The sequence below is a fragment of the Cydia pomonella genome, chromosome 4, assembly GCF_033807575.1.
Source record: "Cydia pomonella isolate Wapato2018A chromosome 4, ilCydPomo1, whole genome shotgun sequence".
Taxonomy (NCBI): Eukaryota; Metazoa; Arthropoda; class Insecta; order Lepidoptera; family Tortricidae; genus Cydia; species Cydia pomonella.
This window is the reverse complement of record NC_084706.1, coordinates 7,295,534-7,310,525: the sequence shown is the minus strand read 5'-3', so window position 1 is coordinate 7,310,525 and position 14,992 is coordinate 7,295,534. Positions and strand designations below refer to the sequence as shown.

The 14,992-nt window shown below is 36.3% G+C and overlaps 3 protein-coding genes across 6 annotated transcripts; 2 read left to right on the top strand and 1 right to left on the bottom strand.

The window, feature by feature from the left end:
- Positions 1–3,547: 3,547 nt before the first annotated feature.
- Positions 3,548–6,528, top strand: LOC133516957 (uncharacterized). 3 transcript variants are annotated; one of them, XM_061850028.1, is made up of 3 exons: positions 3,548–4,197; positions 4,650–4,823; positions 5,423–6,528. In XM_061850028.1, exons 1-3 carry the CDS (start codon positions 4,006–4,008, stop codon positions 6,521–6,523), a joined length of 1,467 nt encoding a protein of 488 aa, XP_061706012.1. In that variant the 5' UTR covers positions 3,548–4,005; the 3' UTR covers positions 6,524–6,528. The 3 variants fall into 3 exon arrangements, with proteins under 3 accessions (XP_061706012.1, XP_061706011.1, XP_061706013.1); XM_061850027.1 differs by having other exon boundaries at positions 4,650–4,835; XM_061850029.1 differs by lacking the exon at positions 4,650–4,823.
- Positions 6,529–7,502: 974 nt separating this feature from the next.
- Positions 7,503–9,787, bottom strand: LOC133517409 (uncharacterized). Its single transcript, XM_061850724.1, has 3 exons — positions 9,204–9,787; positions 8,745–8,938; positions 7,503–8,482 (listed from the first exon to the last, which is right to left on the bottom strand). The coding sequence occupies exons 1-3, from the start codon at positions 9,332–9,334 to the stop codon at positions 7,503–7,505; spliced, it is 1,305 nt and encodes a 434-aa protein (XP_061706708.1). The 5' UTR covers positions 9,335–9,787.
- Positions 9,788–11,135: 1,348 nt separating this feature from the next.
- Positions 11,136–14,827, top strand: LOC133516974 (uncharacterized). Of its 2 annotated transcripts, XM_061850064.1 has the most exons (4): positions 11,136–11,389; positions 12,571–12,800; positions 13,057–13,133; positions 13,531–13,615. In XM_061850064.1, coding segments are annotated over exons 1-4 (429 nt in total). In that variant the 5' UTR covers positions 11,136–11,268; the 3' UTR covers positions 13,532–13,615. The 2 variants fall into 2 exon arrangements, with proteins under 2 accessions (XP_061706048.1, XP_061706047.1); XM_061850063.1 differs by lacking the exon at positions 13,057–13,133 and having other exon boundaries at positions 11,166–11,389; positions 13,531–14,827.
- The last annotated feature ends 165 nt before the right edge of the window (positions 14,828–14,992 follow it).

The following is a 14,992-nucleotide window of genomic DNA, read 5'->3' as shown; positions in this document are numbered from 1 at the left end:
CTGTTAGTTAAAGTTTAATTAAATTGTCACTTCATTCCAAAATAACTTCAGTCTAGTCAGCAAGTTGAAAATAACTTTAGTCTAGTCAGCAAATTTAGATACCGCTTCTAAAAATACATGTGGTACCTCATTAGATTCGGAATAAGAAGTAATGTCTAGAAAAATGTATTCGAAGCGTATATTTAGCATTAGCACATAAACAATCGCAAAAGTTAATAATAAATATTCATGAAAAATATGGTATTTCGTTTTTAGCCGAATCTCATAAACTATAATACATTTAAGAAATGAAAATAAAATATTCCTAAAGAAGTGGAAATTTCCAATAAAAAAAACCAAGTACTATAACTCTATTCATTGTTGTTTTAATTTACCGCTGGAAATAGCCCTAAGTAGTAAATAATTAATTTAAAAAAAATCTCGTTCTTACTTCATTATCGTAAATGTAAACAAAAAAAAAAGTTCAAATAATTGGCGTAAAAATATTTCGGTTATCGGTGCTCTTCTTATATACACACTAAGCAATATCACGCTATAAAAAAAAACAATACTTTGGTTATAATATTGTTTTATATTTAACAATTTTACCCTGATTTTTAATTTTTTGTCAATTTTCACTATTATTCTGAAATTTTACACAAAGTATTAATTTTATAATTTTTTTTGTGACGTGATCTTGTTAAGTATATAAATAAGACGGGCTCCACGAAGCGAAATATTTTTACGCCAATTATAACATTTAAAAAAATTACAATAGAGACGAAAGTTCGAGAAAAAAGTGTTAATTAATAATTGTCTACCTTGTTGAAAAATCTACCTTTAAAATAATATTTAATGTTACGTACTTACTCGCTTTTTCACGCCGCGTGCGCATCCCGAAAATGAAGCACGGATGGCTATTTTTAACGTTAAATTAAAACTATAACGAATACAGTTTAGAGTACCAAGAGTTGGATTTTTTACTGGAAAATTTTCTCTTCTTTATAATACTATAAAGAAGAGAAAAATTTTCAAACGGGAAGGGTACGCTGATAGATATCATCTCCATACAATTTATATCCTAAAAGCTCCAATCTAAATCCAATGAAAATCTATCAGCATACCCCTCCTGTTTGAAAAATACTATAGGAATCTTTTGTTTTCATTTGTTAAATGTTCATAGTTTATGAGATATTGACAAAAAACAAAATACCATATTTTTTATAACTTTGGAATTTTTTGTACTAATAAACGATTCGAATTCGAATACCTTGTTTTTCTAGACTTTTTCTCGACATTGTTTCAATTCCAATGAGGTATTTTTCAAGTATTTCTATTTTTGACCATTTTGAACTTGTCGACTAGACTACTCAACGAAATATTTAAAAAATGTATAAAATATTTAAAAAAAAGTTACTCTACTAATAGTTCCTTAAACGAAAAGATTACTCTGCCAAACGAAATTCATACAATAATTGTTCTGTCAGTGTTCTGCTAATTAACAGAAAAGCGAATTGTACGGTATGTGAACCAAGACTAGCAAATGTCGACTAAAAGTTAGATCTACCAATAAATCCCTCTATGAAACGTTGACCTGCGAAACGTTGTCTGAGAATCGAGTATCTGCAAAAAATTGATAAGGTAGTCCCCTAATAGCCTTGTGACGTCACTTTCAGTCTATTGAGATCGGTAGTACAATCGTTTAAGACTTGGAAGAGTCATGATTGTTCATGAACGAGTTCGGACTCCGACTCGCACTTGGCCGATTTTCGGGTGGCTGTGCTGTGACCACAACCTTTTTTGAGGGCTAGATCCGCGCCTGATATTGGAAGCATAAACTTCACATTTACACGTCGCGCCAAAAACTTGACGTCTTCTGTGCTGCCCCCTACACTTTATGTACGCTCCCTATTAAAGGCTAACTATCGTTTACTTTAGGTATTAAGAACGTGGATAAAGTTTCGTAGAATGTTTTCATGAAGTTATTTTGGAATAGTTCTCCGGTGGCCTAGGTTACTGTCGTTTTGACGGGTCATAGTGTGGGTCATAGTACATTACTATAGAGGCCGGGAAACGAAGGGTTACGATGTCTGTGGTAGGGATACGCGGCCGGCAACCCCGTTTCTCGCCGAGATTAGTATAGTGTTCTCAAACTTGCAATGAAATAATAATAACAATAGGATGATGATGATTGTTTCATGTCCTAATCTGATAGGTTATACAGTGCGTGGGGTATTGAAGGGGAACAAAAATTGTATGGAAGGTAGAGGTATGGAATGACCTCTCCATAAACCAAAAAGTGTCCGTCAAAATACCTTAAATAGGTGGCGCTACAATACCTTGAATATTAAAAAAAAAAAAATCATAGACAGCGCACTTCACTCCATCAATAACGCCTAGGTTCTTAGCTACTCTAGCGCTACTCTGGAGAGTTTTGGAACTATTATTTATAGCTGACAGCTGGAAACTTTTGCAACAGTTCTGCCTATGGAGATTGCATTCCTTACCTCTTCCTTCCATACAAAATTGGATTATTTTGGCGCTACGACGCGCGCCATTACGTTTTGTTTCTATTCTTTTTATTACTGTAGGTTGTCAAAAGGGGAACGAAAATTTAATTATTTTTGCGCTACGTCGCACGGTTTACCCCTGAAATTATGATAATTAAACCTAAAGAAGAAAAAAAAACACAAGAAAAAAAGCATGATTGGAGATTTTGCTTATAGGTTTTTTTATGGTTTAATGCCAAGACGTGTCACAATTTGACGTTAAAAACAGAATAATGTTTGACTTTGATCCTTATTCTTTCACTGATATGTGTTCAATTTGTTAAATACACGGACGTAAATAATAAAGTGGATAGAGTACACTGGCCAAAAAGTGTGTCCACATGAGAAGTCAAACCAGAGCCTCGCATCTCGTTCTAATTAGGGTGACCATTCGTCATATTTATGTGGGATAAGTTGGAAATTTGGAATGTATAGTTAGACCAGGATCTTTCTTTCGTCTCTTAATTTAGTCGTTCTAAAAGCTGTTAGAGATCGGTGTATTGGAATCGCGATCATGGTCGATTATGAGGAAGGTGGTCCGCCGGACGTCCATCAAAATCCCAGCTATAAGTAAGAGCGAGACAGGTATCCAGGGTCGTGCACTGGTACGCCAATCATTACAGTTTTTAACTAGGGCGCTTGTCCCTCTGGAGCACAAACATATTATCATCTTATATTCGCACTTAGGAATGTCACGTAATGAAAGACAAGAAAGGACCTATACGGATGCAGTGCGATAGAAAGAGACTTTCTTATAAGACGTCAACGAGCTTCAAGCGAGCGAGCGAGCTAATTTAACTCTTAATTTTATCAAAATCTAAAAACATCGGCATACCTGTAAAATAAAACGCCATTATTTGTACACCAGAGTTTTTACTGTTCTTGCCACACAATTTGAAACAACAATAATGCATTTTTCATAGAAAAACTTCTTCGAGCTAGCGATGTTTATAGACTGAGCCCGGTCCGTAGACTGAAAAATTTCAGCTCGATTGGAAATCGGAAAGTGGGTCGGGGAATGGATGAAAATATTAAATGTGCCTGATTATTTTTCTGGTCGTAGGAATAACCATTTCTAGTTACAGAAAAAAGTTACAGATTTTTTGGTTGCGTCATACATTTTATAAAAATAAAAACATTTTGCTTCACCGCACGTCCGGCCCATTACGGCTGTTAAGAAAACTTTCTAAGTCTTAAAAAGTTATCGCTATTTGAATCTGTGGAGCGCATGACATTGACAGTTGATTGACAGCTTGTCATTCTTCTCGCGGAATTCATAACCTTTTGTGCTCTCATCTGGTGAACTGGTTTCTTTGTATTTATGTGATTATTACGACTCGCTTCCCCACCCGGACCTCTGATTTTGCCTGCTCCAACGACGACCTACACTTTTGAACCCCGGACCTGATTTTGATAGCAATTTCGACGACCACTGCAACTGAAACTGGACTATTAGTTTGGTACCGTGTTCATCACCATGAATACAAACACTTATAAACTATATAAAGATCCTAAAACATGCTTTATACCAACGTGCTCCAAGACTGATCTGAAAAACCCGGATTTGAAGTTTTTTACTGTAAGAAAAGAGCTGAAACAACGTTGGTGTCAATTGGTTGGCAGGAACTGTCCAAACCGAGCACTGTTTTGCTGTGCGGACCACTTAAATGTAAGTTACCTTGTTTTGTTTACCATTCTGTAAAAAAATTAATTACCCCCATGTTAGTTTTGATGATATGGCATTTTTTTAATTGTGGAATAATGGATAGAATAATTTATGGTAAGCTGGTAAAAAACAATTTTATTAATACATTACATTAATGTGGGTGCTGCTATGTCATGTTTAAACCCTTTGTCATATCAATGAATTTTCACTTTGTATTAAAATAACATGTGGTATTTGTCAGTACATGGTGAACAAAAACACTATGAGGAAACTGGGCTGATCAAAACAATGCCTAGTTTCCTCCAGTTAATAAAATGTGTGCCTATGCCAATACTTAATGTTATATTGCCCAGCAGACCCCAGGCTCCATAAGTGAGCTACAGCAAATACTGGGGAACATTTGGAAGATTATGACAACTAATATAAATGTTTAATGTTTTCTAATATTTTTACAGTTTGAAGAAGATTTGGAAAATTATGGACAATGGATCTCTGGTGCAAAGCCAAGACTGAAAATAAATGCCATACTTAAGAATTTTTCAAAAAAACCATTGAGTGCAATCAATAAGCATATTGAAGATCTTAATCGGCCATCAACTTCAAGTGCTGCTGACAATGCTGGCATGCAGGTCTCTGACAGTGTAAATATTCACAATAGTGTTGCGCACATAAATGTATTAATATTCTTGGGTATAGTTAATCTGACACACTGAATTTAAATTCCAACTTTACTTTGCTACCTGTGCTAATTATTTATTTATTTAAATTTTTCTTAAATCACTAATTTACAAGTTCTAATGTATGTTAACGTAGTATTGTTAAATAAGCACTTGACCTGCTCTAGCACATGATTAGCGCGACAGTATCTCGCGCCGAGATAGACTACCCGCCCCTCTTAAATTAACATAGAAAAAGACGGGTAGTCTATCTCGCTGCGAGATACTGTAGCGCCAGTCATGTGCTAGGCCTACTGAAAAAGTATAGGTAAAAATTACTAGTGGTCTTTGTGCATGAAGATGTATTTATAGAACACAGGAATGGATATAATGTCAAATATTTATATACAATTGCACCTACTACAACTTGTGTGGCTTTAATAATTTGAATTTAATAAATGCCCACTTTCCTTACCTAAAAATAAACTTTTACCTGTTTCTGTGATTGTTAAATTGTAGGGTCACAAGTTGCATTATATTTTGTTTATTTATTCTTTGCATTTTTGTTTCAGATAGATGCAGCTATACAGTGTGATAAAAGAATAGGTGTTTCAAACAAGTTTGTTTTGGCCCAGCCGAAGACTCAAACCATAGCTACTCAATTCCGTGGGCGAAAAATAAAAGAAAGTGTGATGCCATCACGAATGATGCAACTACCGAACACTGAGAAGAGTCCCAATCAATCACCATCCTTGTTTGGGACATCCAACTTCGACTCGTCTTCGAGTGCTCAACAAGAGGATATTGAAAAACGTGGCAGGGAGCACCTACTAAAAATTATTACTAACAAACCCAAAATGTTTTTAGGTCTGCCTAAAAGCTTTTGGTGGATTATTAATTTCATTGCCCAGGAGTGCTCTTGTTTGGCATTTCATATTATCATATGTCTATTTAAATTAAAAAACAATGACTCTTTTGCTAGGATGAGTGAAGAATTTCAAATGGCCAGGTCAACCATACGTTTAGTGTTTGAAAAGAACGTCGTAGTTTTGTCCACATACTTTCAAAATTGTATATATTTACCACCACTATCAGAAATAAAAAAAAATTTACCATTAGCATTTAAAATCAGATATTCGAATGTACAGTGTATTATAGACTGTTTCGAGATTCAAATAGAAAAACCCAGCGATCCAGAGAAGCAGGCGCAGACTTGGTCGCAGTACAAATCATGCAACACGATGAAATATTTGATTGGCTGCACACCCGCTGGATACATTTCATTCATCTCACAGGGTTATGGGGGACGTACATCTGATAAAGCCATCACGGAGAACAGTGGCTTTGTTGATGTACTTCCCCTAAATGCAGTAATCATGGCCGATCGTGGTTTTAAGGAGATTGAATCACTCTTAATCACAAAAAATGGAAAACTCTTAAGACCTCCTAGTGTCTTCGCCAATCAAAAAATGACAAAAAAAGACGTAATTAAAACTAAGGTGATTGCCAGTTTGAGGGTGCACGTTGAGCGTGTAATTAGGAGATTACGGGAATTCCATATGTTAAAACCCCACTCTGTGGTTAATAACAAACATTTAAAATATTTGGACGACCTGGTCATTATAGCTTGCGGATTAAGTAATCTTCAGAATCCAATAATAAAAGACGTTTGATAATATTATGTTGTTTTATTTTATCATATACCATAGGTAACCTCGAGTAGTAGGCAGGTAAGTCCAGTTCCTAGGCCATATATGTAGAGGGTAAGGCCAAATTAGCCTCCAAAAAGCTTTGGGGTGCTAGATAGATTTATAGATGAGACAGTATTTCACACCGGCCCGCAGCTTTATAAGCGCCCCCACATGGAATACTGTTCTCATCTATGGCCAGGGGCACCCCAGTACTAGCTTCTCCCTCCGGATCGCATCCTAAGCGAAGTCGGCTGCCTGCGTATTTCAGATTGGCTCGACTCCTTGGCACTGCATATAGGTGTAGCCTCGTTCTGCATTTTTTATCGCATGCGCATAACATAAATTCTATGGTCTCTACTACGATACTACTACTACTAGATAAGAAAACGTGGCAAGATTCAGAGGTTTGCAATCCAGCTGGGACTTATAACTAGATTGCAGTCCATCTGTTTCAACTTGTGTAGCAAGTGTGCTCAACATTGTAACTTTTAACACATTCACTGCCAGGAACCCGCCTGGTGGGCGCTCGTGAACTTTGTTCAGATGCCGGACAACCCGCTGGGCGGGTTGTTTTGTACGCAGCTATAGACCACCGGTTTCTGGGGTAGTGCGCCGTTTTTTGTCTGGCAGTGAATGTGTTAACTATTTGAACGTTATAAAAAAAATGTCATTGACAAGCCAAAGTCCCAGGCGCAAGCGAGCTATTGTAAACCTTACTTGGAAGTGTGAAGGTTACTTTGACAGCGTCCGCCATGACACCTATAATTATCCTTAGCGCTGTGGGTACAACTAGTAACTACGACTTTAGGTGTTCTTGGCGTTCAAAAGGTTAAGGGTTGGGTTAGGTATACTTTAATAACAAACTACAATACATGCTCAACATTAAGGGTGTTAAAATGAGTAATAATAAGGTCAAGACAAACATATTTATTTAAAATAAATACAAAGTACAAAATTAATGTCATGCTGTAGATGCACTTTTTAAAATTACAGGATACACATTCTCATCCCAAAATTTCTCTGCGTCTCTCATCAAATTATCTATATAATTTTTATCAAAATTAACAACAATTGTCTCAATTAAGCTGTTGCTTTCAAATTTCGGGTCCGCCACACACAACAAACACTTATTTTTGCCAGCCGCTAGCATCTCTAATTGCACTTGGCCCATAAACTTATTCGCAATTTGCCCATTCTTTATATAATTTTTTTTAGTTTTCTCCGAAATGGGACACTTAATTTCGACCACAAAGTCATCTCCAACGCCATCAGGTGACGCTCCAAAAATTCCATCTATAATCAAAAATCCACATTCTTTTATTTCTTTATTTATATCAGTCTTTACTTTATTCAGTACTCGTTTTTCTAGGATTTTACCCCTTTTCATGGACTTTGTTTCTGGTGCTTTGCACCCTCCTAGTATTTCTTCAACAAGACTGCCATGGGGTGTTTTGCAATGAGCAATTTCATAAATTTTTGATCCTGTAATTCGGCCTTGTCGAATTGAATGCCACTGCTTTGAGTTCACTTGGCCTACAGTGTCTTTCATGATTTTTTCTTTATTTTCTAGCATTATTGCATTGCTAAATATTTTAAATTTGTTAAAAGTTGGCCTACTTTCCTTTTCTAAAAAATCCACCATCATGTCAAAAATACAATATTTTGAGTTCATTTTCATCGGTCTTTCAGGATCATATACCATGAGCAGGCTTTTACCACAACCATGTTTGGTTGCTTCTTGTCGTAGTCTTTTCAGTACCAAAGGGTCCTTTGGCCCCCTTTCGGCGACTTCTCCTTTTGCCAAATCTTTACACATTAATGGTTTGTCTAGCGCCCGTTTGAGGCTGGGTTTCGTCCAGTAACATTGGATACTGGTTGGTGAAGGTTCAGCACTTCGTTTTTGTAGCCAATGTAATACTACAACAGTATGTTTACACCCACCTAAGAAAAAAGAACATTTTAAACATATCTATAATAAAACTTGTACTAATTGAGAACATTCAAAAGCTCCACTTTTTTTGAAATGACAGACTAAATTGCATGTGTCATATTAATATTTCATGGTTATATCTGATCAGATTAGCATAGGGTAAGAGGTAAGTTTTTGTTTTGACAGAAAGGGAACCACACGCAGGTCAAGTTGAGTGTAATTTGTTCAAAATCACTACAAAATCAATAAGGACATGTTTATAGCAAAACTTACCAGCCCCCGCTGCACAGTCACATGAAGTATCTATGATTGATTCATTTGCCTCTTCTAAATGGACCATCACAACATAGTATTTGCTTGTTATTCTTTGTTCAGGAACAACTTTAGCTCTCACATCACAAAGATTCCCAGTCCGCTTTGTTTCAACATATCCAATAGCAGTCTCAACATATGATTCTCTTGAAGACCTTAAACAAACAAACAATTAAGTACTTTCTCCTTTTATAACAAAATAAGATTAATGTTACCAATTTAAAGGAACCACAGACACTTTAAAGCAAATTTAAATATGTGATTACTTTGCTACAAAATGAAAAATGTCCAAAATTTATATTGTTTTAATTTGAAACATTTTATGAAAAATGACCCAGGTCCCGCGTGTTAATTTTTCGCTTGCCAGGTCAATATCAAGATAAAGCGCGGTAATGAGATAGGGGTTAGGTTGATACTTACGACAAAGCTTTGGCATCTCTTATTTCACCGGCATTATGTTCGTCGCTATTCTTCATAAACTCCATAAGCATATATGGGTCTACTTTTGGCAAATTAGATGAGTTTGCTCTAACAAAAGCAGCGGTATCCATGTTTGCAGAATTCAAATGCCAGGGGTCGTCGAAATTGCTATCAAAATCAGGTCCGGGGTTCAAAAGTGTAGGTCGTCGTTGGAGCAGGCAAAATCAGAGGTCCGGGTGGGGAAGCGAGTCGTAATAATCACATAAATACAAAGAAACCAGTTCACCAGATGAGAGCACAAAAGGTTATGAATTCCGCGAGAAGAATGACAAGCTGTCAATCAACTGTCAATGTCATGCACTCCACAGATTCAAATAGCGATAACTTTTTAAGACTTAGAAAGTTTTCTTAACAGCCGTAATGGGCCGGACGTGCGGTGAAGCAAAATGTTTTTATTTTTATAAAATGTATGACGCAACCAAAAAATCTGTAACTTTTTTCTGTAACTAGAAATGGTTATTCCTACGACCAGAAAAATAATCAGGCACATTTAATATTTTCATCCATTCCCCATTAAGATTTTTACACAAAATAGTCTTGGTATTTGAATTAATGATAAAATATTAGCACAAAAGGAAATAGAAACTTTTATTTAACTATGTAAACCAGCTTCTTACACTATTATGCTTTTATTAATGCTTTTTATGCTTTTATTGAACAAAATAGATACCTATAGTTAAAAAAATTCGCCTGGAATATCATAATTACCTGTTAAACAACACGACACTATTTTGACTGTAATACGTTTTTAATAGTTTCCTCCCTATTATTACTACCAAAAATAAAGGTGTTACGATTCCATGTGTTTGATGAATAAATTATTTCTCTATGAATTTTGAAGTGCAGAACAGAGTAAAATCAAATTCAAATAGGGAAATTAGAATCCCAATAGTTCCAATATTACAAAACTTGGATGTATAAAATTTTAACAGTGTTCAAGGCAATGCCGGGAGGTATAGAGATTTTCGAAGGTAAAAAGAAAATACCATCCTCCTTATCCTTAGCGCTCATGCAGTGATGAAAACAAGCTATGATTATTTTAATTTTGTTTACGACAAACATGTCCGATGACACTGCCGAGACCTGTGCAGTTTGATTCTGCTAAGTTAGATGAGATAGAGTGCATCTATGGAGGTACGTGCGTAGACAAGACATATGTCCTATGCCAGAAATTCATTAGTACAAGAAGGACTCGAACCACGACATCATTACTCATGTGTTTATTTTAAAGAATATCTGGAGCTAATTGTTTACGGAGCTAGAGAGCGAGACGAAATTACCAGGATTTCTGCTAATGTGCACTTTACAAGTCCTTAATTTACCACCGGAATATCTTGAATTCAAGTCCAGTTGGATGTTAAGGTCAAAGACGAAACGCTCAGTTGTGAACAGGAGGCAAGTCAGTTATGCGCACATGAAAGAGTTCTAACTTCTAAGTCAGACAAAGACACAAATCACAGAAGACGAAGCTAATGCAGCTTTGTACACAAAGATGAACAAAGGTAAAAAAAAGAACAATTCAAGTACTTACAGCACCTAGTCTTTTACTATCTTGTATACCTAATTGAAAGGAATAAACATATACTTGCTTTACTATAAAGTATGTCTTTTTTTGGATTCCAAACAAAAAAACTATCACAGTTACAAGAAATCAAACAAAATATTTACTTGTAAACCGCGCAAGTAGACCTAATATGTATGTAGTATGAAACAATACAACGCAACATAAATGCTAGTTCCGGATACAAATTAAAGATAGCGCTTCGAAATTAGTCAAATGGAAATTGCTTCAAGAGGGCTCTCTTTTCCTATATACTTACTTTACTCTTTGCTACATAGGTTGTACAAATATATAGATATGGAATAAGTAAACGATAGTGACATTTCATCATAATATTTGCCTATTAGATAATGAAATCGCTTAAAGCTTAGATACGTTTTTGGCTCTACAATAAATAAGTATTTAGGCTTTGTTTATTTCATATTTTATTTGGTTCTGTGCGAAATGTACGGAATGATCAAATTATTGCTCAAAAAGGAGTACAATGTTGAAGACACAGTATTAATAGAAAGCCCCTTTGAGGAAGAAACACGTTTGGGTGCTTACTGTGATACAGTGATATTAGGTATGTGACTTCCGGTTCGAGCGCTATATTGATAGTCTCGCCTCGCCCACGCTTTGTTTTTTGCTTATTTATATTGTTTAAAGTTTAAACTAATGTGGTAGTGTGCAGTGAATTGAGAATAAATCTTGAAACGCGGTTAACCACCATTCTGGAGTCAACGGCCGGTAGTCCTCGTGCTCCTTGTAAAGTCCAGCTATCGCTTTACAAGAGCTGATAAAATCACCGTACACTGTCTCGTACTAACCGTACAATTTTAGTCGTATTTAAAGCTCCTAAGACCTTGATACTGGCGAAATAGTCCTACTGGACTGAAGCCATAATTTAAAAAATATACCGGCCAAGAGCATGTCGGCCCATGCTCAGAGTAGGGTTCCGTAGTTACTCTTCCGTCATAATAAGCTAAGCTGGAGCTTAAAGTATAGTAGATTGTTAACCAAGGGATGAACTGATGTGGACGTCTTTTTACTATGAAGGGGAAACTTTTTGCGATAACTGAAAAACAGCTAAACTGATCATGTCCGCTATAGTTGTCATTTAATATCTTTCTTAAGCTCTACTTCCATGATTTTTTTCATATTTTTTTGACCTATGGTTCAATAGTTAGAGATGGGGGGCACATTTTTTTTCTTTCGGAGCGATTATCTCCGAATATATTCACTTTATCAAAAAAATTTTGTTGAAGACCCCTATTAGTTTTGAAAGACCTTTCCAACGATATCCCACACTGTAGGGTTGAAGCAAAAAAAAAATTCACTCCCACTTTACGTGTAGGGGAGGTACCCTAAAAAAATGAAATTTTTAGATTTTATTGTACGACTTTGTCGGCTTTATTGATTTATATATCCATGCCAAATTTCAGTTTTCTAGCACTAACGACCACGGAGCAAAGCCTCGGACAGACAGACCTAGTTGTTAGTTCCTAGCTGTTCCTAGTTCCAGCTAGTTCCTAGTTGACTATGGAGCCCTAAAAAAGAAGAAGGTAGGTATGTACAATATGTGTTTATGATGACACTGACGACATTATTGTCTTGGTGTAAGCTACTTAAAAGATCACGAATAATAATTCCTACTGAAGAATTTACCGGTTAATTAGTTGCCGGTGTCACCGCTCTAAATAAAATCGATCGCAATTCCTATACCTGAAATCCGTAGATCACTCGCAGATGTGTCATACTTTCCAGCCATAACTCCGAATAAATTTGTGATTGCTGCTGAGAAAAACACCGAATGCAAAAAGGAAAGGTTTACAGAAAGGGACTCGAACATCGAAAATTTCGCACTCGTCTCCGTTTATCCTTTGACTTCCTTACAAATAGCTGTATTTAAGCGCACACATAGGCAGTCGTTGAAGGTGGTTTTCAATGGATTGATTACCAGATACTTTGAACTGGGAAGGTTTGACAGAAGAAAAGTAAGTATTTTGAATATTTTGTGTTTTTGTTTTTTATTACTCAATTTATGTTATTATTGGCTACGTGCGTAGTGTACAGGCAAAGATCTATTTGAGATCTTTCAACTATGGCGCACAAGGCACCGCCGCAGTCATGCACACAGCCAATAGTTACATAGTGATTGAATGGTCAAACGTTACCAGCGCCAGGTTTCATTTAGTATCTTATTGGGTTTATCATACTAATACGTCTAACAACGTACTTATACTTATGTAGGTATTGATAAAACAAATCCCAGACGGAAACGAACGGTATGACACGAGTTATCCCCAGCGGGCGCTGGAGACAAATTGGTACGTAACTTACCGTAAGCCCAGGTATAACTATAGTCTTATATAAGGACTAAAGATGAGTTCACCGTATAGTATTAGCATTAACATTTGTTTCCGCCACTGTTTTAAAAGAAGTGGCGTCATACTGCCCATGACTGAAGAAAAAACATAGTTTCAATTTATTAATTATGTTGAAAACAATTATAGTATATTTCATTAAACACGTCAAAAATGTAATAAGTAAAAGACGAATAGGACATTCAACTTTTGACACACAAAGCGGTAGAAATTTTACAGGTAGGTACAGACGTGCAGAAAGAGAAGAGTCGTGGAATGTATGGAGCCCAATACATCCAAACAGACTCTATAAAAACGATTGGCGTCGTTATCATACTCAAATAAATCTTACCTCCAACAGATATTTTGGCAGCTTTGGTGTCGTCATGTTAAGGAGATAAGAAGGAATTCAGCGAGATGGCCCTACGAAACGACCAAGTCCGCCATATCACGGGCTCAGGATACTCAGAGATGGACCGACAAAGATTTGTATCTGGGATCAAAAAGGCAAATTGAAGATCAGATTCGGCCAATCCCAATCCCAGGGATAGGCCGCACAGAAGAAAAACTATTTTACTTGAAGCCGCAATATTTTGGATACTGTGATCGTACCGAGCATTGGGCACAATGTAGTGAAGAAGTCCAAGCGACGTGTGACTACGAAAACCTTGCGTATACCGATGATCCGAATTCTAACATAACGTACACCTCTTTAATGACAACAGTTGGTATAATAGGCCAATTTTAAAATTGTTCGTGATCGTTTTGGTAGAAAAATGATGATAATCTTTACTGCTGTTAAATTGAAGTTTCATGTTTCATCCTCACAATGCGAAAAACGGTTTCTTTTCATCTCGTAGATACTCGTATGTAGTACTGCCCTGCCTGTTTTCTAATGGCTATTATGGCTGTTATGCGTTAATATTAATGCTTAAAGTAAAATATTAACGAAGAAAACAAAACTTTATGGTTTTATTGAGACAACATAAGAAGGAGTGCCACGAAATGGTCACATCTCGTGACGCTCGCGACATCCAGCACTGATCTTCCTATGCAACCATCCTGTGAAACAATCATGACAAGTAACAAAATCAACGGAAAAGAATGAAACATACAAAAAATAACACAATAGACAGAATCAAGAAATAGTTACTTATTTTATTTGTTTTACAAGGGGGCAAAGTTGTTGTTTAACCGCTCGTGCCAATATTGATACCTATCCGAGCAAGCAAAATTGAACCATGAGCGAGTGGTTAGAGAAGTGGAATCTTGAGCGTTGCGAGGGTTTCAAGGCACGAGGGTTAAACAAACTTTGCCTATGAGTGAAACATAAAAATGTTCACCACACCAACGCGAGGAAAATACTAACTATTAAATTCCAAAATAATCAAATCAAATCCAAAAGAACGTAAAAAAAACATGATTCCAAATCATTAAGTATTTAAAAGTCAATTCTACCAGCTAACATACGGAAACAACTCAAAATTTGCATCTGATTACATTGTCCCACATGTGCAACTTTCTCATTAGTTTTTGAACAATCAAGAGGGCCTTTACCAGTTGGTATGGTGCCACCAAATTTTATTGCACCAAGGTGCACTAAGGTCAGAGTAATAGGTTGGTAATAGGACTAATACCGCAGCTGTACCGGACCGCCACTTTCATCTGGTCTTTCTCGCTCTTTGTACGTAATTTTAGACGATTGTTGGCTAGGTAGGAACAACGAATTAATTTCATTGATCAAATGCCGCAATGTTTCGCAAAAGCATGTGATTATCGTGTTCGTGTCATTGGTTTTAAGTCTCATTCATCAAGCATTTTAT